Below are 19,110 nucleotides of genomic sequence, written 5' to 3' on the forward strand. Positions count from 1 at the left end.
AAGGCACACCGCCCAAGAGCTATTACAGGGCATTCCACATCAAAGTTGTTAACTTTGTCGCCACCCTGCTGTGTAATCCACAAAATATACTTGCAAACTTTTACCATTTAGGGATATTATTTCAGCGCTTCTTGCGCATCTGTTTACATTCCCCTCACCCGCCATATCCTAAACTTATAAGAACGCTACTACACTTGATCTTATACAAAAGGTTCTTAGAAGTGCTGTTTGGGGAGTAGCCTATAGACAGGGGCTTGGATTGGCGAAAGCTCGCCTGGCAGCGGAGCGCCAGCTCCATGCCAAGATCCAACTAACATAGTTTTAACTGCAGCACCTTTAATCTACTACTAGTTCACTGCCTCCATACATGGTCCCCTTATCAAACGAGCTGTGTCAGGCAGAATTTTGGGTTGTTTTCATGGCTTCCATGTTAACTTTGTCGCCACCCTGCTGTGTAATCCACAAAATATACTGGCAAACTTTTATCATGTACCGATATTATTTGAGCGCTTCTTGCTCACCTCCTTTGGTTCCTCTCTGCCACCCATTGGTTTGAAGCCTGAGTCCATTTAGGGTATGTCGCCATGACACTCTCTAGCCTGCTGCCGCTGCCTCTGCATGCCGTCCCCTATAGTGTCAGGGTCAATTATTGGATGTTTTAGATGCTATCTAGCTTCATTCTGTCACTCTGTCATGGCCATGCTGTTGCCCATAATTTTGGCATAATGGTGCGATTAGGCAGCCTCAGAGGCATCCATGCATGCTGCCCCTGCTGTTTCCTGTCCATTTCCGTGGTGTTTCCATCCTTTTCTGAGGTTCCCAGGTGTTTGGCCAAGCTTCCCTTGAAAAATGCTCGAGTCTCCCATTGACTTCAATGGGGTTCGTTATTCGAGACGAGCACTCGAGCATCGGGAAAAGTTCGTCTCGAATAACGAGTACCCGAGCATTTTAGTGTTCGCTCATCTCTAGTTAGCAAGTAATGATATTACGTTGAATTGCTTTATGAGAAATTTCTCTGTCTTTATCAAATTTATGTGAAGTTTCGAGCAGACTACACTATATTATATAGTTGTTTTGTCAAGATTCAAAGAATAGAAAAGAGAACATTGTTAAGGTCCTATACCAGGTGGATTATGCTTGGAGCGCTCCTCACTATTATAACTAACATAGATCAATTTGATAATTTACTTTTGACTTTGACATTGAGGAATTTATCGATTCATTGAGACCCATGGGATCTGATACAATCTGTGATACAGTCTATTGGAAAAATGCAATGCAAAAAAGTCATATGGGATGTTTAATACGTTTGTGTAAAATACAAGTGCTAACGTTCTGAGACCATTCTTGGTTAACGAGAATAATTCCAAGCTTTCAGATCTCAGAGAAGCCTTCAACAGACTATAAATTGAGCAACTAAGAGAAGAGCACAAGATATAAGAAATGTTACAGCAAGATTGTTACTACCCTACGTGATATATCATAAATTGTAATAAGCAGACCCGTTCAGGTTCAGTTTTGGCAAGTTTGGCAGAACCTCATGCAAAAGCTGGATTGTTATACCCAAACCCAGACCCAATCGCAGTGGGTCTGCATTCCATGCTGCTGGCATTTAAAGGACTCGCCACAGATCTGAAAATTGTGGTTCGGCTAATCCCTAATCATAAAGATAAGCCAAAGCAATGATATTGGAGTACGGTGTGCACAGCATCATGTGCAACAGATTGGAAGAGGCACAGGAAGAAGTGGCAGAGAATTTATAGTCCGGTTCTGTGTTGGTACTGTGGACTGTGCTTGATGAATAGATGTGGACAGTTTCACGGTGCCCCTGCGACCCATATCCCGCAGTCTGGCATGCGCGTCCCTGTCTCCTAGGGGGCATCCACCGGCTTGCTAAGATTTAAATTGCCAGTGTGCTGAAAATTGGTGCTGGCTACCCACTTTCCCTGATAAATTCCCAGCCCCTTCTGTGTCCCCTGCTGGATCTGTGTGCTCTGTGCCTGAGGGAAAGCTGTATTACTTGCCTTTTGCGATTATCCCGATTTTCTGTTGTGACCTCGATTCTGTTCCTGACTTCGATCCCATGCTGCCTGTCCTGACCTACCGCTACATCACCGACTCTGAGCCTGTCTCTTCCTTCTACCTGTCCCCGACTTTGCTTTTGCCTAGTGTCTGTGTACCTCGCCTTGGCTGCCACCGTAGATAAAGTTGCACCTGTGGAACGACCTAGTGATACCACGCCGCAACAAGTACAACCCAGTTTTCGTGAATTACGAAACATGATTATTATTATTATTATTATGTACTGTGGTAATCATCTTATATTTGTTATCCATTACCTCCTTCTTCTAATATCCATTCCTTCTAATATCAACTTTTCAAATTATTCTAATAAGTGCTATGTGCACTCCCTGCAATTGGATTAGTAGTGGGGCCCCCACCGATTACAAGAACAAGGGTTTGTTGCACAGCCAAAAGAACAGAGCAACTGAACATCAATTTCCAGTTAAATGAGCTGCTCTATTCATTTCTATTGCCCTAATGGAAATGGTCAAGGGTTATAATCGGCTACTTCTGGCCATGCCATAGACCTACGGTCGGAGTAAGGTAGGTGGAGGCACAAAATTTGGTGGGAGCCCCCACTGAATGTAGCCCAGATGGGATTTCACATTATTATTCTAAATTATCATTAATATTATAAACTTTCTCCCACTTACACGCTAGACTAGCTGGCAAAATTTCAGTGGCAATATTACTAGTTGAAATGCCAGTCCCATGTGCCCCTGCTTCCCTGAGAATTTTCTCCTCTCACTGATCAGGTACAGCAATCTGTGAGGAACTTAACCTAGCACTGATTGGTTAGAACTTGGATGGCAACCACTTCAGCAAACCAGTGTTAGGCACTAAGGGGGATCAGGTGTCACTCTGCATGCTGTGCAACTCCTGAAAAGCATTATGCATGCAGAATGTGATTGAGTCCATGTGTACTGGAAGGGCACACTCTCTCTTAAAGAGCCATTACCTGCTATGCAGTTATGCTATGCAGTACCTGCTATCCCAGTGACAGTCAGCTCACATTGCTGGTAGGAGCCCCCTTGTAAAGTGATGGGGGCCCCGGGGCACGTGCCCTTGTAGACTTCCCTATAATCCAGCCCTGCATTGACCATGTGGAGTCAATAAGCATGCTAGACCTGTAGCACTATACTTTTGATATGACCTACCCCAGTTCTTTTCATCAGCAGGGAACTCACCAATGCGGCTCTTACCGATCTGGAAGCTTTCCCTTGTCCTGTGTGTGCTGTGATCTTTAACGTACTATTTATCAAAGTGTAACATCTCGTAAGTGTTGTGCTCTTCGTTGTTCATTGAAAATGTTCCTTGATGAAAGTGTTTCATGTGTTTTGAGATTGTAGATATAATTATTCAGGATAGTCAATAATTATATACTTTAGTATTTTTTACAGAGCAGTATTTAACATCCCATTTTCATGTATCATATAGAACTACATGAAGGTGGGGGAAGGGGGTTCAATACTTAATATATTCTGTAACCTGGCCTGTAAAATAAAAAATTATATGAAACAGTGTAAAATTCATTCCATAGACCTGTGCACTTATCCAGACAGACAAATGAGGCATTTTGAAGCTGACATGGTGATGTAGTAAAGTGAATGGGAGAAATTATTTTTTCATGTCATACGGCAATGCCGGAGAGTATTCAGCCGCAGAATGAGTTCTCATAGCTGAAGGATCTCATCTATGACAGGGAACTGCTCTTTCTCTCTACAAACCTGTGCAAATTAAAATATTTAAAGGGACTGTCCAATTTTATTTTACTTGCTCTAAATGAAATCTTGAAAACCTCTGCAGGTCTACGTGTGTTCATATCAGGGAGCTTGTTACAGTTGTATCTGTTCTAGGCAGTTGTATCCTATTCATTTTAAGCTTCCCTAATTATAGGTGGTTTTCAAGGATTAGTAAGAAGAGACTGCAGTGATCAGATAAAGGCTGGAGCCTCTTCCTACAAAGTACAGCACTGTACATAGCATAGTGGCCGTGCATGGAACAGCAACTCAACCCCAGAAACTTCTTGCCCTTTTTAGCTTCATTATCCATGGTACAAAAACCAGAGGATTGGACATAAAATCTATTACTGTAACACTACTGTCTTATACTACAAGGCCTTACTATGCATCATTGTGGCTTCTGCTGTTATGATGGCAATAATGATCCTTAATATTCCTTTATTATTATTTCCTATTAAAGGGGTTTTCCAGGAATCTGTTAAATCCCAAAAGGGCAGTGGTGGGAAAAAAAGAAATCTTTATGTTTACATTGTGCTATATAAAAGTCACCCCGTCAATCTGATACTTCCAGACTCAGGGATGTCAGAACTCCAGGGATTTTAGACCTGCTTAGGCCATTATGAAGTCTCCCCAGACCACAGGTAGTCACATGTGTGGTCTGAGGAGCATTTGTTGTCACTTTTTTCTTGTCCCCAGGTCCAAGGAGGCTTCATTGGCTTAAACGGGTCCCTGAAACTAGAAGTATCAGAGTAACAGGGGAACGGGGAGCTAGGGAAGGGTTTTATTTTGTGTACCCCTGCTTCCAAGGAATCTGGAAAACCCTTTTAACTTATCTAAGCTGTTAACAAACATTACATAAAATAACTCTGTCATTCAAGTCCGTCTCATTCCCTCCTCTTCTCTACACAGGATGTCTATGGAGCGTGACATCTCTATGAGATGTGTCTAGCTTGCTATCTAGATTATAGGAGAGTCCAGGGCAGCACAGCAATATCTGGGTGCACATCCTTTGACCTTTGGCTCAGATCCTGTATAGATAATCCAAGAAATAGGCAGAAATTGTAAAATAAAGCAAGGTGTCTCCACATTTTGGTGGATGAGCACAAGAGATGAGCGAGCACTAAAATGCTCGAGTGCTCGTTATTCGAGACAAACTTTTCCAGATGCTCGAGTGCTCGTCTCAAATAACGAGCCCCATTGAAGTCAATGGGAGACTGAAGCATTTTTCAAAGGGACCATGGTTCAGGAATAAAATCTGTTATTTAATTGAAAAAGAATGTCTTCTCATAAGTTAGCAGATGTATGCAAACATCTGCAATCTATTCTTCACTGTTCCGCGCGTATATTATCTCCCGACAAGTTAGCACATGTGAAGGACAGTGAAGAATAGAATGAAAACAGTGAACACAGTGAACACAGGATCATTTAAGTGAAAAACGCAGTGAAAATCACAGTGAAGAATAGATTGCAGATGTTCGGCACATCTGCTTACTTGTCGGGAGATACGCTGTCCCGGGATCTGCTCCTCTTCTTCCACTGAAGTCTCCCCGATCTCTCTGCCCTTCCCGATGTCTCTGTGCCGCTGCCCCGATGTCTCCGTGCTACCGCTGCCCCGATGTCTCCGTGCAGCCGCTGCCCCGATGTCTCCGTGCTGCCCCGATGTCTCCGTGCTGCCGCTGCCCCGATGTCTCTGTGCTGCCGCTGCCCCGATGTCTCCGTGATGCCGCTGCTCCGATGTCTCCGTGCTGCCGCTGCCCCGATGTCTCTGTGCTGTCGCTGCCCCGATGTCTCTATCCAGCTCCCCGGTGTCTCTGTCCTGCTCACCGTGTTCTTCAATTTGTTCTTCACACATATATATATTGTTCTTCACATACTATTTTGTTTGCACCGTTTCGCACATATTTTCCGACAAGTAAGCAGATGTGCCGAACATCTGTAATCTATTCTTCACTGTGTTTTTCACTGTGTTTTTCACTTAAATGATCCTGTGTTCACTGTTTTTATTGCATTCTTCATTGTTCTTCACTGTTTTTTTTAATTAAATGCTCGATCTCGAGCAGGGGAAATACTCGTCCGAGCAATGAGCCGTTTCGAGTACCTTAATACTCGAACGAGCATCAAGCTCGGACGAGTATACTCGCTCATCTCTAATGAGCAACCTTTGCCAGCCTGGAATAAGGTGCTCATCCACCGAATCAAATATAAAAAAATCAATAAAAAGTGATCAAAAGGTCGTACAGTCCAAAAAATTGTATCATTGAAAACGTCATCAAAAGTCACAAAAAATGACACCAGCGACAGCTCTGTACACCAAAGTATAAAAAAATATTAGGATGTAGATATTTCAAAGGCATTGGTGTAAGGCAATACTGTGTGATGCAGATATTACTAATACTATTACTGTAATGTAGTTGTGTATTATGCAAACTGTACTAAAACTGGTGCTGGAATGTAGTGCTGTGTCACGCAAATATTACTATGACTACGACTATATGATGAAAATATGACTAGTACTGTAAATGCAAATAGTACTAAGACTGATGTTGTAAGTAGCGTAAGATAGCAGATAGCACTAAGACTGGCACTGCACTATGCAGCCTATGAGCCTATGCGTAGCAACATGCGGTTATGCTGACTGACCTAAAAAGGGCAATTATTTCAGATTTCTACCTGTCCCATAATAGTAAAGAAGGCTCCTCTCCCTCTTCTATCTGCCCTGAAAAGGGGCAAACATTAGACAGGAGCAGGCAAATTGTTCAGGTCCATGACCACAACCCTCCAAAACATTATTAAGAGGAGGGTAGATGTGGTAGAACAGAAGATGTGAAGAAGGAAGAATTTTCCTCTAATAGGATAAATTCTCTTTTAGTTACTTGTGCTGTTATACATATAATGCAAAGTTTATTGAAAAGAAATTGCTTTGGTAACAACTATGACCATTTGAGCTTCAGCACCATACTCTATCCATAAAGTACAGCAAATGATCCTAGTCTGAATACAGCCTTACTTTACTCCTGACTCCTGACTTTTAATTTATTTCTACCATACCCATCTGTCTCCTGTTGACTTTTTGGGCTGTAGATAGATAGATAGATAGATAGATAGATAGATATATAGATGCTATATTATTTGATCTTTTGACTCTTGCTAGTTTTATGACCATCTGTTTTTCTCCTGATTCTGTAATGCATTTTCTGATTTGATACGGTTTTTACCCGTATTTGTACAACCATTCTCTGGTGTTTGTTTGTTCTGTTTTTGTCTCTATGTTTTTACTTTGTTGCAGGAAGAAAACTTCTATCAGTCCTCACCTACCATTTTGGGTAGAATAGGCAAACAGGTAGGGACAGTCAGATGGATCTAGCTTAGGGATAACTGTCCATGTTAGTCTTTCTTTTTCTATCTTACCATCTGTTCCCAAGCAGCAGCATTACAACATGCATTCACATGCATTCACATTGATTTTTCACAAAACTATTGGATTCTTAAAGGTTTTCTGCATTCATGTAAAAACAACTTCAACCTTCCATAATGAAAACTGCAGCATCCTTAATATATACTTCATGATAAATTCTCTTTCAAGAAGTGCCTGCTGTCAGTGAATGAGAATATTCAGATCCTTACATGTTTTTTAAATAGATGTTGATGCTTTATTGGTGGGTGTATAAATTGTTGAATATATGCAAATAATTTGTGCAAATAAGTTTTCTAGGATGGGATAAAGAAAACCACACCTCTTTTAGCTACCTTGTAAAAGAGGCGTAGTTTTCCTTATCAAATTTTGTAAAAGTTATTTGCATATTTTTCCAGAGTCCTTTAAGGGAGTGTCCTTGGCAAAGTCTCAGTGAAAGGGAAATTTAAACTTCTCTAAAACCCATATATGCTATCACTGTTTGTACAGGAAGCAGATATCTTGTAAATGCGGGAATTATAAATGCTACAAATTTCAAAACATTTTATTAAAGGGGTTGTCCACTTTCAACAAAAAAATTATATTATTTGAGTAATTAAGAATTATACCATTTTTCAATATACTTTCAGTATCAAATCCCAGTGGTTTTCTAGATCTCTGCTTGCTGTCCTGCTATAGAAAGCTTATATTTTTTTTACTTCCTGTAGATAGAAATCTGTCCATGGCCATGTTATGGACATGCAGGTGCACAGCTTGTTATATCACAATCAATACTAGCGGCTCATGCACCTGCACCAGATTTCTATCCACTGGAAGTAAACACAGAAGCTTTCTATACAAGGTAGAAAGCAGAGATCTTGAAAATTGTGATAAATGGATACAGCTACATGAATTGTATTGCAAATGTATTGCACATTGTATAACTTACACAAACATTATCAATTATTTGCTGAAATTGGACAACTCCTTTAAGCTTTCACTTTGCACGGATTACGTAAAACTGGAGATTTATTTACATTTTTTCACATGAACTATACATGTTACATTCCTAGAATATCTTTGACAATAATTTAACATGTATATTTTATTTTCCTTATATAACATAATATATATGTACAGTGTGAAACTTATGGTTACATATTTACATTTATGGAAATCTTGTACACGTATGTTTTTTCCACACAGAATCCTCAGTATGCAGCAACATGCATGTATAGGTGCAGTTATACTGTATACCCTGGTGTATCACACTTTACATTATTACATATCCAGATTCTCTATACAATTACATAGTTTACTGTTAGAAACATACAGTTGAACCAGAAGTTTACATACACAGTATAAAAAGACACATATGACGTTTTTCTCATAATACAACATAAAATCAGAATACACCTTTCCCGTTTAGGTAAAATAAGATTATGAAAATTATTTATATTTGCCAATACTAGAAAATGAGAAAGAAAGAAATTTAAGCCAGTTTATGACTTTCTGAAAATTCAATCGTTTACATACACTAGGATTATTATGCTTTTAAACATTTTGGGACTGCCCATAGGAGGTTGTCATGTCTTTGGTAGCTTATGGTTTATTGACAACATCTGAGTTAATTAGAGACACACATTTGAAAGTATTTGAAGGAACACCTGAAATACACTGCTACTTTGTGTAACATCATGGGATATTCTTAAGAAATTAGCCAAGGTATCAGGAAGGGAATTGTGGTCTTGCACTAATCTTGGGTGCCATTTCCAGAATCCTGAAGTTGTCTGGTTCATCTTTACAAACAATTATGCAAAAGTACAAACAAGATGAGAATATCCAGCCATCATACATCTCAGGAAATAGATATGTCTCAGAGATGAACATGCTTGTATCCAAAATCTGCATATAAACCTAAGGCGAAAAGTTAAAAAATGGTAAGAGTGTATCATTATACACAGTGAAACGAGCAATGGATTAACGTTGGCTGAAAGGTCACTCTGCCAGAAAGAAGCCAAAGGAAAATGCACAAAGGAAAAAAGAACTAGAGACGTGTCCTGTGGCCTGATGAAGCTGAAATTGAAATGTTTGGCCATAATGAACATTGTTATGATTGGAGGAAAAAGGTAAAAACTTGCAAGCCAGAGAACACCATCCCAACTGAGAATTACAGGGTGGCAGCATGTTGTGAGGTTGTTTTGCAGCAAGAGAGACTGGTGCCCTTCACAAAATAAAAAATAGATGCATCCTGCGGAAAGAACATTGGGACAGATTTACTTACCCGCTCCTGTCGCGATCCTTTGGTGAGTTGTCCGACGAGGATTCGGGTCTGCCGTGAGTCACTAAGCTCGTGTGCCCGAGTTCCTGCATCCGTTGCTTCAGTGCTGAGGTCCGCCGGAGTTCACCTGCTTCTTCCTGGTGCAGGTAAGTGCTTGATCTTGCGACACAATTCCTTTTTTAAATTCTGCGATTTGTCTGATTCCGTCGGGCTGTCCGACGGCCGCGACCCCCGATTTCTGTCGGGTACAAGCCGGCACCGATGTGCCAAAATCTGATCATGTGCACCAAAATCCCGGGGCAATTCAACGCACAATGGAAATCGTCGGGAAACCCGATGAAAATGCGTCCGACAGACCCTTAGTAAATTAGCCCCATTTTGTGGCAATACTGAGGCAACATCTCAAGACAAAGATTTAAATCTTTGGTGCAAATAGATCTTTCAAATGGACAATGACCCGAAGCTATTGCCAAACTGGTTACAAAGTGGCAAAGTAGAACCGTGTAACCATCATTTCAGATGATTTTTGATGTGAACATTCTTTTTAATTTGTAAAAAAAACAGACTGATAAGTGCCCCTTAATTATAGTTATAATTCCACTTCTATATTGCTACGGCAAATCTGTCTACAGGATTGAAGAGGGGTCTCTTTCTCATCTATTCTGTTCTTTACACAGCGGTAAATGTTAATTAAATTAATCAGGAGATGTTAATCATGCATATTATAAAAATGTTCACCTCATCTCGCCAGACACAATATTAAAAAGTATCTAAAATAACAGTTATGCTTTAAGGATTAAGTCAATGTTCTGAAGTCGCCATCACAGTCCTGATCTCAATCCTGTTGACAATTTATGGGCAAAGCTTTAAAGGTCGGTGCAACAAGGCAGCTATAAACATGGTTCAGTTACACCAGTTCTGTCAGGAAGAATGAGCCCAATTCCTACCAACTATTGTGAGAAGCTTGTGGAATCCAAAAAGTTTGACCCAAGTTGCAGTTTAAGGGTAATGGTACCAGTTCTGATGAAATGTATGTAAACGTTTGATTTTGAAAAAAGTAATAAAAATGCCTTAAAGGGGTATTCCGGGAATATGAACATCTGGCACAAAAACCCATGATGATATAAATAAATGAATACAACAATTCTCAATATCATTAGTCACAAAACGGAGCTTAAATAGTTTGATTGTATGATTTACAAAATTTATTGCCTCTCTAAAGTATGTGGAGTTATCACTAAGATGGCTGCCACTGGAAACTACAAGTCCCATAATCCTTTAGTTCTCAGTAACTCCTCCTACCTCTTGGTCTGCTCCCAGTGATGTGAAACACAAAACGGGGAAAGATTCTGATTTCGGGATGTGTCTTTTTATATAGTGTATGTAAACTTCTGGTTTCAACTGTACATAGTTTGAGTAATATATAGGTAATAACATAACAAATAAGGATTAAAATGGTAATTTACAATTGACTTCCCTTACAATTTGCATTCATGATCATTGTGGTTCAGAGCTTTTTTTATTCATTTAAATACATATTTAGGGCTTGTTCATCCAGAGTTTTCTATGGAATTGCAAGATTTTTCAACCAAAGTGATTTTCTGTGATTTCTTTATTTTTTTTACAGTACAACATAACAGAAGAACCTTAGCTTTCTCCTCTACTTGTCCAATGTCATCACTCCTTTTAGTCTTTAGAGGCTCGACTGGTAACATTACATGCACAGTTTGCTCTCAATACCATCTAATGAACACTACAGAGGCCATTGATTGGTTTCCCTGGTCACATGCATTGTCATTCACCACTTTATTCACTGTATTCAACCGAAGACTGTTGGATGGTACAACACTGGACTGAAGTAGAGAAGAAGCTAACAGAGCAACAGAATAACAGAACGAAAAAATGCAGCAGAAAACATAATCCACTTGGTTTTGCAATACCATTTCCCCATTAGTTACTTCATCAGGATTCTGTGGTGAAAGGTCCTTCCTTATACAATAAATGTAATACTGAGTTAGATTCAAATTATTGTTATAGCTTCTGCATATTAATGATATCCCAATGTTTCATCATGAATATTCCCGTCAAAGCCCAAGAGACCTCAAGGACTTTAAGCAGAATTTATTGGGTCCCATCAAAGTGCTTGGTTTTTAACTGAAATTTTGAGATGATGGTCTGTTATCGTACAAGGCGCCTGATCAATAAACTGATTTCAGGGACTCAGGTCTTAAGCTTAAAGGGTTTTTTTCAGAAATCATAGAAAACCACCCAGGGCCAAGGCATGGGTAGGTAAAAAGTGCCAATGACAGATGGTACTTGACCCCCGGGTGCCCAGTAGTAAAATACCCTCTTTCATTCTCATCAGTCTTTTAACACCTGAGAAAGGGATAGTTTCCCCCAAAACTGTTGTGACATTAAAACCTGATAGTCAGTGAAATTCTATTTTCCTCATACGTCCGAGTGCACCATTCGATTAGACCACGACCAGATGTCTCTTGTTCTTTGTTACTATCCTATGAACCCCAACACTTTGGGCCCAACCAGTAATGCCAGAGTACCAAAGAGCACCACTAAAATGGTAAGTACAATTTTCATTTTCCCTACCTCTGCCCAAAATTAGACAGGATTCATTTGTATTACCGTATTTAAAAATAAAACAAAAGAAAATGATTAAGGTAACATCAGTCCAGATATCAGTCTATTCTTGGAACTGAAGGTAAGGTCCGAGATCCTCTTCAGCTGAGCTGTTGGAAGAGGTGTCTCCTCCTCCTTCTAGGAGAGAAATAATATTATGTTTGTGGTTCCTTATTGCTAATTGTAATGGGGTACAGCCACTGCTATCCTCTATATTCTGTTTAGCATTAGCCCGGAGTAAAGTCTTTACAATGGTTACATTAGCATTTAGAACAGCGACATGCAATGGTGTCCAGCCAAAAATGTTTTCAGCATCTACATTAGCTTTGTTTTCAATTAGCTTTATAACACTACAGAAAGAGCCCCTTTGAACAGCGAAATGAAGTGGTGTCCAACCAGACATTTCAGCAACATTTGGGTCAGCCCCTATATCTAGTAAAAGAGAAACAATAGAGTCTTCACTGTAACGAACAGCCAAATGGAGAGGAGTCCATGTCATATCTCCAACAACGTCCACTTGGGCATTGCTGTCTTTGAGTAAATGTATAATCTCAGTATGACCTTTAAATATTGCAAGGTGCAATGGCGTCCAGCCCTGGCCGTTCTTCACATTTACATCTGCACCATGCTTGATGAGGTGTTTACAAATCAAATTCTTGTTTTTCACAACTGCCATGTGCAAAGGGGTATAGAGGCTGTGATCTGCAGAATTCACACAGGCTCCTTTTTGGATCAAGTGCTGCACCACTCGAAAGCAACCTCTATCCGCAGCAATGTGAAGGGGAGTCCTATGGTTTTTTTGCATACTGTCTGGATCAGCTCCTTGGCCGATTAGAAGTTTCACAATATTATAGTGACCATAACAGGAAGCCACATGTAAAGGTGTTTTTCCATCAATGTCTTGAGCATTTGGATTGGCTTGACGTGTGAAAAGTACACGGGCAACATTCTCAAAACCATTTTGGGAGGCCAAATGCAATGGTGTCCATTCATCCCTTTCCAATGCATCAACACGTGCTCCATGATCTAATAATAACCGAGCTATACGATCATCTCCAACCTGGGATGAAAAATGCAATGGTGACCATCTGTCTTCATCGGTTATGTTGACATCAGCTCCATTCTCTATTAAGCATGCACATATGTCTAGTAGCTTTCTCTGCACTGCCATGATGAGCGGTGTGGATCCACTCAAGGTACGGCTGTCAACGTTAGCTTTCAGGCTGAGAAAATGGAGCACCCTCTCAAAGTTTCCTTCAGCAACCGCATAGTGAAGCAGAGTGAAATTATTTTCATCCACCCAAGAAATATCTCCAATTTTCATGAGCAAGCTATTTATTCCTTAAATGGAAGAAAAAGTGAATAAGTTATAATTGTGTATAAGATCAACAATTGGGAAGCATTGAAACTTCACTGGTATTACAGTAAAGTCTAAATTATTATAAAATTCTCATTTATTAGGAAAGGTAGAAAAAAGGGAATCTTTGGGAAACGAAAGAAAACACAAAACAGTTAGATCTTGAGAATCCAATTTTAAAGAGATTTTCCAGTTTAATGAGTTTTCGGGTACAAAGATTGTAGTAATGCCTGAGCTGGGTAAATAGGGGGCGCCCTTTGCCTCTCTAACACATAAATACATACCAGTACTAAAAATGAGATGCCTAATTTTCATTATGGTCAAGGAGCCACAAACATGTTAGAATGAAACTTACCACTGCTTGAAGAACTCGAACTGGAAATTGGGGGGCTATTCTGTATTGATGACAAATATAATATTCAAGTTAATAATGTTTTTCACAGCAACTTGTGATTCTTAAATGAATGCTATAGAAATTTCCATTGACTAACCTATATGTATGTGAAAATCGGTATGTATTATATACTTGAGTTGATTCGAAATAAGTCAGCTGATATGGAGCATCACAACACACTTATCATTATAATAATCATCTTTATTTATTTAGCACCATCATATTCTGCAGCACTTCACAAATCATGGGGGATATATACAAATAAAATAAGACAATAGAGTTGGAAAATTGAGAGGAGATGACAGTCTATGAGGATGAATGGGTGACACAAGTGTTATATGAGCATGTATAATGGTCCAGCCAATCTTTATATGGGAAGAGAATTTAAAAAAATAAATATGCTGCTAATTGTCACCAGCCATTATCTTGTATACAAAGTCAGTGTAACTGCAGAAATGCCTGAAACTTGATATTTGGTGTCAAGACAGACAGGATTAGTGCACAGGATGCTTAGTGAGAAGACCAATTAGTAGGGGGGGGGGGGGGGAGGTGTGATTTCTCAAGGATTGTTTATCAAGGCCAAGTGGATATGGAGCAATTTATACTGGGCCGTGCTGGGTTACAAAGAATAGTCCACACGGTGGCGCAACAGAGGCCAAAGCGAAACCTCCTAGTATATCTGGTGATATCCTGAGTATATCTGGTATATCCTGAGAGATGTGTAGATGTACCATGGCTTGATAACTCCACCCTTAGTGTTTTGTGAGCTGTGTTAAGGCACTGGTGGTCATGATGTTTCTTGATGAGCGCAGGCACCAAATGCTCACAGACCCATGTGTTTCTGTGGTTTAGAATGCTTCATTGCTATATATATATGTGCTATATTACTGCTCCCTCAAGTGAACACATAAAAAATATTACTTACAGTAGAAAACTTTGGACTTTGGCAAGCTAACCTTCTTTGTAGTGAGTTCATCTTATGGAATAACTTATCATATATACTTAATAGAGATGAGCGAACACTAAAATGCTCGGGTACTCGTTATTCGAGACGAACTTTTCCCGATGCTCGAGTGCTCGTCTCGAATAACGAACCCCATTGAAGTCAATGGGAGACTCGAGCATTTTTCAAGGGGACCAAGGCTCTGCACAGGGAAGCTTGGCCAAACACCTGGGAACCTCAGAAAAGGATGGAAACACCACGGAAATGGACAGGAAACAGCAGGGGCAGCATGCATGGATGCCTCTGAGGCTGCCTAATCGCACCATTATGCCAAAATTATGGGCAACAGCATGGCCATGACAGAGTGACAGAATGAAGCTAGATAGCATCTAAAACATCCAATAATTGACCCTGACACTATAGGGGACGGCATGCAGAGGCAGCGGCAGCAGGCTAGAGAGTGTCATGGCGACATACCCTAAATGGACTCAGGCTTCAAACCAATGGGTGGCAGAGAGGAACCAAAGGAGGTGAGCAAGAAGCGCTCAAATAATATCGCTACATGATAAAAGTTTGCCAGTATATTTTGTGGATTACACAGCAGGGTGGCGACAAAGTTAACATGGAAGCCATGAAAACAACCCCAAATTCTGCCTGACACAGCTCGTTTGATAAGGGGACCATGTATGCTTACAGTTCATGCCAGTCGCTGCACTTGCTGCCAGTCTCCTTTCGAATAGTTTAAAATAATAATAACCCTCATCCATAAAGCTCTGTATAATGCTGCACCCCCCTACCTCTCCTCTCTTATCTCAGTCTATCGCCCAACCCGTGCTCTTAGATCCGCCAGTGATCTTAGATTAACCTCTACCCTAGTGCGGACCTCCCACTCGCGTCTCCAAGACTTCTCTAGAGCTGCACCAATTCTATGGAATGCTCTGCCCCGGACTATCAGACTAATACCTAACCTCCAAAGTTTCAAACGTGCTCTTAAAACCCATTTCTTTAGGCAAGCCTATAACACTCATTAACTGCATGAAGTTTTAACTCTTCTACTAACCCGTCCTGTGTCGTCCTCCCATCTGTTATCCAGCAACCAACAGGCACCAGACTTCTCTGCAGTCCCATTCACCCTGGACCTGGTATATAAGATGACGGCTGAGTGTTTCAAGCGACAGCAATTCCATTTATTATATTTTTTTCTATTCCCTAAGAAGAATGGCTTGACCATTAAATATTCTTTTACCTCGTGTTACCCCATCATCTTCATAAACCGTAAGCTCTGGCGAGCAGGGACCTCACTCCTGTTGTTCCATACAAATGTTGTGCTCTGTTACATTACATTTGTATTTGTTTCCTATGATTTGTAAAGCGCTGCAGAATATGATGACGCTATATAAATAAAGATTATTATTATTATGGAGGCAGTGAACTAGTAGTAGATTAAAGGTGCTGCAACTATGTTAGTTGGATCTTGTGATGGAGCTGGCGCTCTGCAGCCAGGCGAGCTTTCGCCAATCCAAGCCCCTGTTTCTAGGCTACTCCCCAAACAGCACTTCTAAGAACCTTTTGTATAAGATCAAGTGTAGTAGCGTTCTTATAAGTTTAGGATATGCCGGGTGAGGGGAATGTAAACAGATGCGCAAGAAGCGCTGAAATAATATCCCTAAATGGTAAAAGTTTGCCAGTATATTTTGTGGATTACACAGCAGGGTGGCGACAAAGTTAACAACTTTGATGTGGAATGCCCTGTAATAGCTCTTGGGCGGTGTGCCTTTTATCGCCTAGGCTCAGCAGTTTCAGCACCGCCTGCTGTCGCTTAGCGACGGCACTGCTGCTGTGCCTAGAGCTACCGACTGATGGCGCCATGCCCACGGATGGTAATTCGGAGGAGGAGGAGGTGGAGGAGGGGTGGGAGGAGGTATAGTAGGCCTTTGAGACCTGGACCGAGGTAGGCCCCGCAATTCTCTGCGTCGCCAGTATATGAGCAGCCCCAGGGTCAGACTCGGTCCCAGCCTGCACCAAGTTAAGTGTAGTAGCGTTCTTATAAGTTTGGGATATGGCGGGTGAGGGGAATGTAAACAGATGCGCAAGAAGCGCATGATGCGCATGGAGCTGGCGCTCCGCTGCCAGGCGAGCTTTCGCCAATCCAAGCCCCTGTCTCTAGGCTACTCCCCAAACAGCACTTCTAAGAACCTTTTGTATAAGATCAAGTGTAGTAGCGTTCTTATAAGTTTAGGATATGCCGGGTGAGGGGAATGTAAACAGATGCGCAAGAAGCGCTGAAATAATATCCCTAAATGGTAAAAGTTTGCCAGTATATTTTGTGGATAACACAGCAGGGTGGCGACAAAGTTAACAACTTTGATGTGGAATCCATGAAAACAACCCAAATTTCTGCCTGACACACCTCGTTTGATAAAGGGACGATGTATGGAGGCAGCTATATGGACGACTTTTGGAGGTAGCAATGGAGACAACGTGTGGAGGCTGCTATGGAGACAATTTAATTTGGATAGTGCCTGTATGTGGCAGTCCCAAACATTTTTCAAACCAGAGGAGCAGGTAGGTGGCCCTCCAGTAAAATGGAATAGATTGAGTGCCTGTATGTGGCAGTCCCAAAAATGTTTCAAACCAGAGGAGCAGGTAGGTGGCCCTCCAGTAAAATGGAATAGATTGAGTGCCTGTATGTGGCAGTCCCAAAAATTCTTCAAACCAGAGGAGCAGGTAGGTGGCCCTCCAGTAAAATGGAATAGATTGAGTGCCTGTATGTGGCAGTCCCAAAAATTCTTCAAACCAGAGGAGCAGGTAGGTGGCCCTGCAGTAAAATGGAATAGATTGAGTGCCTGTATGTGGCAGTCCCAAAAATGTTTCAAACCAGAGGAGCAGGTAGGTGGCCCTCCAGTAAAATGGAATAGATTGAGTGCCTGTATGTGGCAGTCCCAAAAATTGTTCAAACCAGAGGAGCAGGTAGGTGGCCCTGCAGTAAAATGGAATAGATTGAGTGCCTGTATGTGGCAGTCCCAAAAATGTTTCAAACCAGAGGAGCAGGTAGGTGGCCCTCCAGTAAAATGGAATAGATTGAGTGCCTGTATGTGGCAGTCCCAAAAATTGTTCAAACCAGAGGAGCAGGTAGGTGGCCCTGCAGTAAAATGGAATAGATTGAGTGCCTGTATGTGGCAGTCCCAAAAATGTTTCAAACCAGAGGAGCAGGTAGGTGGCCCTCCAGTAAAATGGAATAGATTGAGTGCCTGTATGTGGCAGTCCCAAAAATTTTTTAAAACAGAGGACCGGGTAGGTGGCCCTCCAGAAAAATGGAATAGATTGAGTGCCTGTATGTGGCACTCACAAAAATTGTTTCAAACAGAGGACCGGGTAGGTGGCCCTCCAGAAAAATTAAATGCATGAAGTACTATAGCAAGAGCCAGTGGGCCCTGTCAAAAAATAGCCATTTTCCTCTGCTTTACTGTACAAAGAGGAGGAGAAGGAGGAAAATGAGGAGGAGGAGGAGGAGTGGATCAATTATTCAGGTTGAGCTTCCTTCACCTGGTGGAGATTGGAAATTCTGAGAAATCCAGCCTTTATTCATTTTAATAAGCGTCAGCCTGTCAGCGCTGTCAGTCGACAGGCGTGTACGCTTATCGGTGATGATGCCACCAGCTGCACTGAAAACCCGCTCGGACAAGACGCTAGCGGCAGGGCAGGCAAGAACCTCCAAGGCGTACAGCGCCAGTTCGTGCCACATGTCCAGCTTTGAAACCCAGTAGTTGTAGGGAGCTGTGTGATCATTTAGGACGATGGTATGGTCAGCTACGTACTCCCTCACCATCTTTCTGTAAAGATCAGCCCTACTCTGCCGAGACTGGGGACAGGTGACAGTGTCTTGCTGGGGTGACATAAAGCTGGCAAAAGCCTTGTAAAGCGTACCCTTGCCAGTGCTGGACAAGCTGCCTGCTCGCCTACTCTCCCTCGCTACTTGTCCCGCAGAACTACGCACTCTGCCGCTAGCGCTGTCAGAAGGGAAATACTGTTTCAGCTTGTGCACCAGGGCCTGCTGGTATTCATGCATTCTCACACTCCTTTCCTCTGCAGGGATGAGAGTGGGAAGATTTTGCTTGTACCGTGGGTCCAGGAGAGTGAACACCCAGTAATCGGTGCTGGAATAAATTCTTTGAACGCGAGGGTCACGGGATAGGCAGCCTAGCATGAAATCTGCCATATGCGCCAGAGTACCAACGCGTAAGAATTCACTCCCCTCACTGGCCTGACTGTCCATTTCCTCCTCCTCCAACTCCTCCAACTCC

At 41.6% G+C, this 19,110-nt stretch overlaps 1 protein-coding gene across 1 annotated transcript in view; it reads right to left on the reverse strand.

The window, feature by feature from the left end:
- Window positions 1-7,626: 7,626 nt before the first annotated feature.
- The window catches only part of ANKK1 (ankyrin repeat and kinase domain containing 1), a 66,460-nt gene continuing 54,976 nt past the window's right edge, over window positions 7,627-19,110 (reverse strand). Inside the window, exons 7-8 of the mRNA XM_072155860.1 lie at window positions 13,825-13,864; window positions 7,627-13,453 (exon numbers count right to left, since the gene is read on the reverse strand). Coding sequence (XP_072011961.1) covers window positions 12,177-13,453; window positions 13,825-13,864 — 1,317 coding nt within the window. The 3' untranslated portion in view covers window positions 7,627-12,176. The remainder of the gene's footprint in view (window positions 13,454-13,824; window positions 13,865-19,110) is intronic.

Source organism: Engystomops pustulosus, chromosome 6 (genome assembly GCF_040894005.1).
Source record: "Engystomops pustulosus chromosome 6, aEngPut4.maternal, whole genome shotgun sequence".
Classification (NCBI taxonomy): Eukaryota; Metazoa; Chordata; class Amphibia; order Anura; family Leptodactylidae; genus Engystomops; species Engystomops pustulosus.